Below are 12460 nucleotides of genomic sequence, written 5' to 3'. Positions count from 1 at the left end.
AAAACAATAACCATTTCTATTGGTTTTAGTATCTTCATGCCTGGAAGAAATTTCGTAATTGTAAATGGATTGAAAATAAAATGTAAAGAAAGGATCAAGATGATACATTTAATGTCTTAACACCTGTTATGTTTTCCACTTTCATCATAACTTTAATGTATCAGGTACTCAAACCGCATTAATTAGACAAAATTCCTCGTCGATCTTTGGAATCAAGGAATTCCAGAAACGGCATTAGGTTTTAAAGCTTTTGAACTTAAGTTAACACATTAACATATTCAGATCAATCACCAGCACCGTCTTAATTTCGCAGATTGGGTTCCTGAATTCCATCAAATTATTCGCGTATTCTCGAAAAAGGCATATTTAGCAGGAAAATTAATTTTAACTTCGGAGACTAGGTAAATAAGCAAAATGGTCGCATTTGGAGACTTGGAAAGCGCAGTTGTTGTATCTTCGAAAATAAAGCTGCTGCAATTGCTTACGTAAATAGATTAAATAAATAAATCAGGTGCCATATTAGTCCGTTCAGAACTATTCAGGGCCTATTGACTTACAACTCTCAACCATTCCTGTGTGTGAGTATTGTTGTCAGGTATAGAAGGCATCTCAAGTCTTAAACTGAATTTTAATCTGAGGAATTACTCTTGGAGGAGTTGCTAATTCCTAGAATTGATGAAAAGATGCCACAGGAAGGGATTGAAGTCAAGACCTCTAGCATGACAGTTAACCGCACGCAATGAGATGGACACCTTTTAATTTATATTAAATAATATTTGTTTATATATCAAAATGAAACCAATAACTGTCAACAAAAGTTAAAATGAAAATTGAATATTTTCAATTCATTTTCATTTCATAATTTACCTATACCTATAGTTACAATTTTTCTTTTTTTTTAAACAAACAAATAGTAACACTAAAAATCATGTGTTTAAAAAGTGTTTTTAAAGTTTTATTATGTATTTGGATTCTGTAACCCAAAGTTTAGGTTCATTTTTTTTTCGTTCGCAGAAAGGTTCTTCCTAACTCTTTTAATATTGGGCATTTTCCTGTGAAATGCTTTATATTTTCTCTTACCGATATTTAACATATTGAACAAATATTCAGCAGATCATTACGATGCGACAAGAAAATTCCATCGAATTAGTTCGCTTCGAATTTAATGCTTCGAAGACCCAACGCTGTCTTGCAACGTTAAAGCGGAATATACCCTCCTTGCTACTATCTATGAGTGGTACTTACATCAACAAAACGGAAAATCTTGAATTCCTCAGAATGTGCATCAGCAACCACCTTTTGTTGAGCGATCACCAAAATGCCGCAAGATGACTAGGTTTTTTGAAACGATGCAAGACATTATTCCCTCCGTCTGATCTGGCTACAATCTACAATATATAAATATAACTCTCATCTCTGGGCTGGTGCTTCAGTAATTTATTTAAACCTATAGGACAGTATTCAAGGAAGAGCTTTTAAAATGATTGGTGTTGTTAATATCATCAGCTCGAATACGTCACTCGAACATCGTCGTAAGGTTTATTGTCTCACTCTTTTTACCGTTATTTTCGCCGTTAATTTAACAATTTAACAGTAATAAACGCGGTTCTTGAAATGCCCATCATTTAACCCTTGAGCCCAGCTTCGGCGGTAGAAGAATAGAGATTAATATCATAGCCGTACTACGCGAATGTGGAATGCTTTGTTACGCTCTATCTTTCCCTTTCATTGCAATGTTCAAGAATTCAAAATCAGTAGAGATATCAACATTTATAAATCCGTTGGTCCGGACGGTATTCCCGCTATTGTTCTGGAAAGTTGTTCTTCAACGCTGGCAAAACCACTGCGTAAGCTTTTTCATCTGTCCTACTCCTCAGGTCTCGTTCCGAGCGGATGTAAAACTGCATTTGTACAGCCTATTCCCAAAAAAGGCGAATCTTTTTCATCGTCCAATTACCGACCGATTGCACTTACATACCTTCTTTCCAAGGTCATGGAAACGCTGATTTATTATCAGCTCAAGAAATATCTTGAAGATCGAAAGCTTCTTAATGACCGACAATACGGCTTTCGTAGTAATAGGTCTACTGGTGATCTCATGGTTCTGTGGAGCAAATTTTTACATCGTTTTGGTGAAAGTAAAATTATTCCACTTCATATTTCAAAAGCATTTGATAGGGTTTGGCATGAGGCTCTTTTATCGAAAATGCGTGCTTTCGGTTTTCATGAATCCCTGCTTCATTGGATTAGTAATTACCGTTCGAATCGTTCAATACAAGTTGTATTATATGGATTCAAGTCTGAAAACGACAAAATAAATGCTGGTCTGGCCCAGGGCTCTGGCTTATCTCCAGCACTCTTTCTGATTTCTATTAATGATCTCCTGTCTGAAACTTCTAATCCAATCCATTGTTTCGCTGAGGATAGTACTCTTAGCTTCTCATATTCGTTTCCATAATCAGATCCATCACCTTCGATTGTGGAACTGCAACGACAAAATATGGTAAGTTCATTAAATTCTGATCTAAACAGCATTGTACAATGGGGAATTTAATGCTTCGAAAAACCTACACCATTTGCCATTATCCATGGATGGTACTTGCATCGAGGAGACTGAACATCTCTATATTCTCGGTATCTGTATCACCAACTCCCTGTTGTAGAACGAGAACGACATACGCAATGTCGCCAAAAATGCCGCAAGATGTATGGGTTTTCTAAGGCGATGCAAGAAGTTTTTCTCCCCCTCTAATCTGGCTGTGATTTATAAGACTTATATAAGTCCAAAGCTTGAGTATAACTCCCATATATGGGCTGGTGCTCTTGCAACTTACTTAACCCTCTTGGATAGTATTGAACGTAGAGCATTTAGATTGAGCACAACTTCGGTCGTACCGTCAAGTATAGAGATTCGTTCTTTAGCCGTACTACCCAAATGTGGAATTCCTTACCACACTCTGTCTTTCCCAGCCATTGCAATATTCAGGAATTCAAAACCAATGTGCACCGACACCTCCTTCAAACTCTCTTTCCTTTTCCTAGTGCTCACACTATGTGAAAAAGTGTACACCGACACCTCCCATCCAACCCTTCCCTCTTTTCCTAATAATCACACTGTGTTTTTGACATATTAAAGGTATACACAACCCTTTTAGTATTCGCTAATTATAAAAAAATGCACTGAGAAAGTTGCTTGTGCCGTGCATTTGAGTCTACATTTTACATCACATTTAATGATGAAATTATTCAGCGAATTTTTGACTTGCATTCAGTGTTGAAAGCCAAGAATAAAATCCATTCCTGCTAATTCTTTCAACTTCTCGAACTAAAGACTTTTTTCTGAATAATACTCATTGCAATGACTTTAGGTCATCTGTCATTACCCCAATTAAAAACTCTTAAAACAAAATTGACTTGTAGCCCAAGTGTTTTTGATGAAAAGTGGTTATAGCCCTGAATCAATAATTTTCAAGTAATTTGGTATATTTTTTGGAAGTTAGAAACATCTTCTTACGTAGAATCTTAATATATTTTCTATCGGTTTATATTTTCTGTAGCAGCAAACTTGTACAACATACTTCATTTTAGATTCCGCTTCTGTAGTAAAGACTTTGTATTTTACGAATCAGAGTCATTAGCAAAACAGTTTATTCATGAGGAACTAATGACACTTTTTGTTTTGATGAATTTGTCTTAAGAATTTATTTGCATATCCAGGTTGCTTGTAATAAGCACACCCAAATATTTATGTATTGTTTTTTTTATGGTCTAAGTGCCATTTTTCACTTCAAACTAATCTGCCAGATCTTTTTTTATAAACCATCGCATTGGAATTTTTAAAATAGACCATCACATTCCACAACTTGCAGTTCACTTCGAGAAAGTTTCTGAAGAATAATCAAAAAGAACAACATTTGCTGCAAAGACGAGGGCTTTAATTGCAACTTTATCAAATCATCAATGAGATCATCAATAAACAAAAAATAAACAAATGAGGACTCAAAGGGAATTCCTCTTTTACACCCATTATTGTTTCGAAAAAGTCAGATCTTTTATCCCCATTCCATTGACATTTAATATGAGAGGAAACAGTCTGTTTTGGAACATGACATACAATACTTTTTATATTTTGAAATCTCTAAATGATACTAAAAAGTATAAGACATGACGAAATATTGACACAGCGATCAAAGTCTTTCACAGCGTCTTATACCACCTTAAAAAGATCTCCATACCGTAATATACCTATTATGAGCTTTTTTTCTTCCTTATACCCAAATAATTAAATACACGAGGATTTAATTTAGCATACTTTCCATTAAGCGACTAAATTACATCCAATTAACAGATGTATCCAAATTCACGAAACCTGATAAAATACATTATGTCGATGTGTCTAAATTTTATATCCTTAATACAACACCAACTTCTACATTTAATGAAGGTAGATAGAAGTACCTATACTAACCTATATACTTGGTGTGAACACCTAAAAGCTTCATATGACGGTGAAAACAAGAAAAAAAAAACAAAAAAAAAACAGAACAACAATAATTTGGTGTTGTTTGTGATAAAAGTTTCCTTATAGCAGTTTTGCTTCATATCTTTAACATTTTATATGAAAAACTTCTAACTGTTTGCACACATTTTTCCATAGTTCCATATTGACTGTAGATTATGATGATGATGGTGTGTATTGTCAGTAATTTGTGTGTCTTGTGTGTCACACGACACGATACGAATACGACTATAATATTATTACGGTACCCGAAGAAAGGGACTCATAAAGAAGCAATTATCCTTAGACAGAATGATCATAATTTTCGGTTGTCTATTTGTGTTCACATGCATTAGTAGTTTCGCTCATGCAATTACATTTTACTGTGTGTGGTGTATTATCGTGAATGGTGATGTGGTATAGTGTTCCATCCTTTCAGCCTATACTCTGTGTATCTATGTATGCATAAATATTAATAATATAATTCAACCCTTAAGTTTTCGCCATATTGTGGTCCGCAGGCGTTTATGGAAAATATGGCTGTCAGATTTAATGGTTGGGGCCATAAATATATGTACGAGTATGGTATGTAAGGAACTTCAACTTTAACCATAGTTTGAGGGCATTAAACACAATGCTTCCATTCCATACCTTCTATTAAGAGAGATATCCTTTCAAAGCGGGTATATCCGTATGGCGTACCTACATATATAGTTTACAGATAAACTCATATAGTTGGTTCATTAAAAACTTTGTTTACCTCTGTTCCATATACATTTCCAGGAATTTGATAGTAATCCATCCATATTTGTTTGGTAATATCTTGATTGTATAGGTTTAAAGGAAGAGGAAACTGATGGCTTTTTGGATTTTAATTAGGGGTTAGGTTACTGCGTATGTGAACCTTTTATGGGCATAATAATGTAATTTTGAAGATAACACTCAACTCTTAACTCCTGAAGTTATGATTTCATTTTCTTTTTTGAAAATTTGTTTTAACTATAATCATAACATTTACGCGAGGCACGTGAAAACATTATGCAAACAAAATTAATCAATAGAATAATTTTGTGAAGTTTCTCATTGTAACATTTTTTTACAAGTCTAGGATGTAAAAAAAATGTTTTTGAATTAAGAACCCCGTGGAGCTAGTTGTTCAATGCAGTAAGAATATATTATTAGTACAGATATAGAAGCTTAAATCTTTCCTATTTTTTGTATTGTGTTTTTTAATGTTATTCAGTAAGGAACAGTTTAACATTTATGAGTTTAACCCTATTCAATTAGTTTATAATATAAAATAATTTGGTGAGCTAAATAAATTTTAAACTCAACCTCATACTAAGGAATGTAGGTTGGTAAGTAGGTAGATATTTAAGTCACAAGCAGCAATTGCTGCACGACTTAATTAACGCTCTTTGAACCAATGACCAATGTAATGAAATGAATGAAAATTAGATCCTCGATTTTCATCTTTTAAAGGTTATCAAGTTCTTTAAGGAATACCCTTACCAAAAGCTTAACATTTAGGAACCGACCAGACAAGACTTTTATAGACAAAGTTTACCTTTCATGTTGGTCTCTGCAGCTACGGCAATAAGTATTGAGAGAGATTCCCAGCTTTGTTGCATGCTCTCCTATCAGCCAATGCCCGGCACAAATTGCAGTTACCCTGGCAGTATCATGCTTGGCTCTACGAGGTCTGTTCAAAAAGTAACCGGAATTTTGTTTTTTTTTTTCAAAAAATTATTTACTTCTTCGTGTACATCGATATAATCCCCTTCAAAGTATTCCCCCTCGGATATAATACACTTATGCCAGCGTTTTTTCCATAATTATGTCCCTGAGCATTTTCAGCGATTCGGCATTTATTTCTTCAATTGAGAAAAACACCGTCCTTTTATGGGTCTCTTGAACTTTGGAAAAATTAAAAAGTCACATATCTGTTGAATATGGAGGTTGGGGCATGACAACGATATTGTTTTGGGCCAGAAAATTACGAACAAGCAACGACGAGTGAACAGGTGCGATATCGTGGTGCAAAAGCCATGAATTGCTTTTTCATAAATCCGAGCGTTTTTTTTTCGGATTGCTTCACGCAAACGTCGCATTACTTGAGGGTAATACTCCTTATTAACAGTACGACCTTGTGGTAAGAACTTTTGATGCACTATGCCACTATAATCGAAGAAAACAGTAAGCAAAACCTTCACATTCGATCGAACTTGACGTGCATTTTTCATTCTTGGTGACGTTGGCCGCTTCCAGGTGGCCGATTGTGCTTTGGTTTCGACATTATAGCCTTACACCCATGTTTCATCACCAGTTATGACTCTTTCAAGCAAACTTGGATCGTCGTTGACGACATTTAACAGCTCCTGAGCGATGCTCATGCGATTGTTTTTTTTGGTCAAAATTCAGCAGTTTTGGAATGAATTTTGCTGCCACTCGTTTCATGCCCAGAGCACTTGATAAAATGTTATGAGATGAGCCAATTGGTATGCCAACTTCAGCAGCAACTTCTCTAATTGTGATTTGGCGATCATTCATAACCATTTTTTCCACTTTTTTTCACATTTTCATCGATTATTGATGTGCTGGGTCGACCGGAGCGTTCGTCATCTTCAACGTGTTCGCGACCATCGAATCGCTTATACCTTATAATCAATAACGACATTCCCATGGTAGAGAAGTTAAAAAAAAGAAGTTCCAGCGATTCCAGCTTGTCTGTAGCCACTTAAGCCAAAATATTTAATCGATTGAGTTGATACTTGAAAATGAATGTTATTCGCAGATTAACGTAAAACGTTCTTTAATTTTTATTTTTTCAAAACCAAAAATAAGAGTGGTACACATTTGTTGGTCAAAAATCAAAAATTCAAACAGACTCAAAAACGCCACGATGGATTTTTAATGAAATTTTCTCTAGAATTGTTTTTCTAAACTTGGCTTCTTCATGTACCTTTCATAGAAGTGTTGTTTTTTACTTCAATATTCTCAGCACGTAATGAAACGATATTAATATCGTATTTCTGAACAATTTTATTAATTTTTCCATGATCAAGATCAGTTTATCTAATTTCGTTATCCTTTTATATAAAGTGAAATCCTGAAATCCATTTATATGTTTATATTTAAACACAGTGCAAGCGTTAGAAAAATAGGGAAAGACTTAAGAGCAGATCCTGGTGCACATGTCTTGTAAAGTTCTTAACATCAAAATGGGAGGGAAAAGAGAATTTGCCGAAGCATTCAACATTCGTAATGTGCAGTTTAAAATAGGGTCTCTATACTTGACAGTACATCTCAAATTGATCAGAAGGGGTGAGAATTTTTTTGCTGCACTGTTATAGGAATCCTAAGCACCTAGCAGAATGTTTATTAATATCAAACATGTGATTCCATAAGAAGTGATCCGTGATATACATCTACCGAAAGTCGATTAGTTTCCTGGATGCAAGAATCACTCACGCTAGTGCGTGGGTTTCACTTTAAAAACAGGAGAGAGCGTTGAGTTTTTGAAGCAATAAATTCATGGTGTCGGGATCGGAATTTAATGAGCTTAACATACGTTGCCGTCTTGATCCGAAGTACAAGGATGTGAATCTAGAAACGAATATGAAAACTGAGGGTATGTCGTTCGCAAAACAGTTTAATGCATTAGAAGTGAAAGAAAAAGATCGTTTATGAATGCACCCATTTTCGATAAGAGAGTTTGTTGCCAAACTCTATCAAATTTTTGAAATATGAAGTGCAATAATCTTACTTTCTTCAAAACGATGCATGTAAAGATTTGTCCCACAGTTCGTTAAGGTAAACGATAAGATCACCAGTGGACCTATGGCTGCGAAAGGCATACTGCCGGTTAGCGTTTCCATGAACTTGAACAGAAGGGACGTAAGAGCTATTGAGTGATAGTTGGAGAGCTGGGGGATTCTTTTTTTCTTACAAACAGGCTGGCCAAACGCTGTTTTCTATCCGCTCGGAAAGAGACCTGTAGAGTAGGAAAAGTGGAAAAGCTTACACATTGGGGATGCTAGCTTTAGGCTTGAATATATTTATGATTCAAATATTAGTTTTTCTGTTTCACACCAGGTGACGAAAATCTCAATTTGAAAAAAGGCATTGTGGATGCAGAAATGACAGTTGTGTATTTTATTTATTTTAATTTTCCTTTCAATATAAAAACATTCGTAATAAGTACTCTTGCCCAATTTTATAATCTTCCAAGATTTTTTAAACCATTGGACTCCTTAATCCTTTTTTATTGCAACACTGGTTGTATACTAAACTTTTGCTCTTAATCCTTAACATTTTATCACTAATCACCAAGTTTAGATTTTTTATTTCAAGCTAATCGATATTATTGTGTAACCATGACCAAGGTTAAAGGTAAAATTATTAAAATAAGAAAGACAAAAATAATTTATAAAATATTTTCAATAATTTTATTTAGTTATGCAAAATAAGTACATAACTTTCTGCTCTTTTTTTTTTTAATTTGAAATGGATTCACAAAAAATAAAATAATCATAGACAAAAATGTAATGTTTTACGTGCAGAAAAGTTAGACTAGAATTGATTAGACTTTTGTATGAAAGTCCTTTCATGCAATATTCGAAAACTGTCTGTGTACGGTACGTGTAACTGGATAATGTCATGGAAAAGTTTTCGTTTTTACATATCCTTACATATTTTTGCCACAGACAAAATTGGTAAATGAATGTGTGTAGATAGGTATGCAGCACAGATATGTCCATGCATAATATTTAACACAAGGACAAATACCTTCTCTTCGGACAGTTTTAACCCAAAAATTCTGAGAATTATTCCTTTCAACTGCTTAAATTTTTGGCAAAAATAATAAAAAGGTGGTATTTTGTATTGAGGAATTTGTAACTGCATACAGCTGATTAAAAATCACACATTATCATATTTTTAAATCCAAATCAAAATTTCAATTCTCTCACGTCCATCAAATTTTTCAAGAAATCCATGAAAATAATACTCGCGCTTTTCTTTTGTATGTCATAAGTCAAAAGACGTATGTATAGACATTTTCTGACTCTGTGTTGTTTCTTTAAAACTCAAATAAAACTTCAACACAAAGAGTTTCCTGATGCAATAAACAATAAAGAAATAACTTTACACATACCGTAACACACATGTACACAGCACATAACATAAAAGTAAGTCCACCTATTGAACAAAACTGAAATTTATGTGACACATTCTGTTATTTTCATTGGAACACGATCAATAATTCGTCAGGCATTATTTTCTCTTATTGAAAGGAAAAAAGGAACTTTCATTTTTTGCTGGTTGTGTGTACCAATTTTACACTTTCTTAATTCAATATGAAATGATGTCCTTTCAAAAAAGTAGTAGCAGCAGCGGTTGTAAGCAAGGATATCTACGAATTTCAAGAGAGTATGAGAGTGAATACTAACAGGGACAAAAAGTATAAAAAAACACAGCCAAAAGACCATCAACCGAAAAGCAGTAAAGTAAAATTCAAAAGGGAGTCTTGAAATTTATTTGAAAGTACTTTCCAATTCTCATTTACGGATGCTTGTGAACAGATGGTGTTCGTTCTTTCAATTTCTTGAGAAAAAAGGTTAAACGCGGGTCCTGGTCGTCTCTCGTCGTCCTTGTCGTAGAGGTAGTAATAATATTATAGAAAGGACACTGTAGATGGAGTTGAAAGGGAAGTCAGAGAAATAGTGTGCCTGACAAACGTCGTCGTCGCTGTCGTTTTCGTGCGTCGACGACGTCGTTGGACTTTATGTTTATAATACAGTTTTTATGTTTGTATGTCTAACAGTTTAGCATCAAAATTATTATAAAAATAATACCGTATACCTATATAACTTACATTATTTTAGTATTAAAAGGTCGAACAATATTTTATTGAAATTGTTTTTAAGCTGAAAAGTGTTGATTTAATGGCAGGGCATGGGCACCCGCATTCAGTATAGTTACAATTACGAGGACGACAAAATAGATGCCATAACTGCTGTCGTGCATTATTTTATGCTTAAAAGGGGGAGAGCTACAGTACCTAAACTGTAAAGATTTAATTTTAATGAATAATTATATTTTACACTTTTGAAAGCTTATCAGCTGATTGTTGATTTAATTTGAATAATTTTGATTAATTTTAAGGTAGCAGAACCAGAAAGTGCGTTTTTTAAAACGATTCAAACATGAATTTTTAGATATGCATATTATATTAAAATGTTTTATGGAAATGTGACAATGTATTTATATATAAGTATTACACATTATGGTTTATTTTATTCGATGTTACATTATACCATAAATTTAAAGCTAATTCGAATTGGTCGATTGTTTTTAAAGTGGGTTGGAAAAAGTCTTTGCATATAGAAAATATAAACTAATAGGGTTCATTCAATACTTTTAGCAAACTCAATTATTTTACCTTGAACATATTTTAATCCTTGCCATCGGTAGACAAAAAAGTTTTGCAAATTATGCGTTTTTGTTATTAGTAACTGTCACTTGAAGAAATTCGAAAACTATAGCATCAAGTTTAAACGGTTTTCTGTTGAGATTTTTGAGACATTGAGCCAATCTTGTAATATTATTATTGTCAGTTTTATATGATAGTTAAACTTAAAAGGCCGATTTTGAATAACACACAAATTACTTAAGAAATTACTGTCTTTTCTTTTTATTATGATAATATTGGTTTAGTTCATTTATGTATGGAACAAAATATCAACATGCTGTTAGTGTGCTGAATTAACTCATCTTTTAGCTCTTGAATTGTTGCTGTACACCTTTTCCTCAAATAACTCTTAAGAAAGGAGTCCAACGGTGTCAAGCTAATTGTTCTTGGTTGCCAATTGACATCGCACGCCGTGATATACACGGCCATTAAACTTGTCGCGCAAAAGAGCTATGTAGCAAGTGGCACCGTCGTCCTGGTGGAACCACATATCGTCTACATCCGTATCTTCCAATTTGGGCCATATAAAGTGTATTGTCATCTGACGATAGCGAACATCAGTAACAATAACTGCCTGACCATCTTAATTTAGGGAAACATACGGACGATATTGCCAAACAGTCACTCTTTGTGGATGTATTGGTTTTTTGACAATCACTCTTGGACTATCATTCTCCCGAATGCGGAAATTATGTTTATTGGTAAATATACAGAGGTAAAAATGTGCCTTATCACTAAAGATGATTTTCATAGAAAATTAATCATCCACCGTTTCCTGCCACCATTCTGACCATTTATGACGCTTAAAAATGGTGAAGATTCTTTATTTCTTGAGTCAATTGCACCTTTTTTTCGTGCAAATGCAAGTCTTCATGCATTATTTTTATCGACGACGAGCTTGAGAGGTGTAATTATTGGGAACAACAAGCGACTACTTTAAGCGGAGGGTTTGCTCAAATTTTTGCATGATTTTTTCTATGATGCGCAAATTTGGGCCATTAAACCACGAAAAGCACGGTTTGCATTTTGATTTGAAGGCCGTTTTTATAATAAGCCTAAATAACTTCAACGCTTTGTGATTGTGTATCTTTTCAAGCTGAAATTGAATCAGGAAGGGTCTCGTAGGGGTCACGACAACGCCCCGACGCCTTTTAAAGATTTTTTTTTAAATTTTTCTTGAATTCACAACTTTTCGTGTTTCAGTAATGGGGTTTCTTATAAACCATAAAGCTTGTACAGTTTAATTGTATAAGTAAAGATTTTATCTAGTGATTCCTTAGTAATCAAACGATATTTTCCAAGAACCGTTTTGATGTCAAAAACAATTAAAATATTTGTTTTCACGCAATTTTGAATTTTGAAAAAAATTTAGTAATGATTTAAGTTATTTTCATAATATAACTTTAATATCTAAAAGATCAACAAAAGGTAAACTAACTTAGAGATATGTGAACAATGTTAATCGCATAAAGTAAAAGCAGGAAACAAAT

General features: G+C 33.9%; 1 protein-coding gene across 1 annotated transcript in view; it reads right to left on the bottom strand.

The window, feature by feature from the left end:
• Positions 1-6741, bottom strand: part of LOC129950777 (uncharacterized) — a 71622-nt gene extending 64881 nt beyond the window's left edge. The window contains exon 1 of the mRNA XM_056062698.1: positions 6613-6741. Within this exon, the coding sequence (XP_055918673.1) occupies positions 6613-6741 (129 nt within the window). The remainder of the gene's footprint in view (positions 1-6612) is intronic.
• Positions 6742-12460: the final 5719 nt, after the last annotated feature.

This window comes from Eupeodes corollae, chromosome 1, assembly GCF_945859685.1.
Source record: "Eupeodes corollae chromosome 1, idEupCoro1.1, whole genome shotgun sequence".
Lineage (NCBI taxonomy): Eukaryota > Metazoa > Arthropoda > Insecta > Diptera > Syrphidae > Eupeodes > Eupeodes corollae.
Note: the sequence above shows the minus strand (reverse complement) of the source record. Positions and strands in the feature narration are given on the sequence as shown.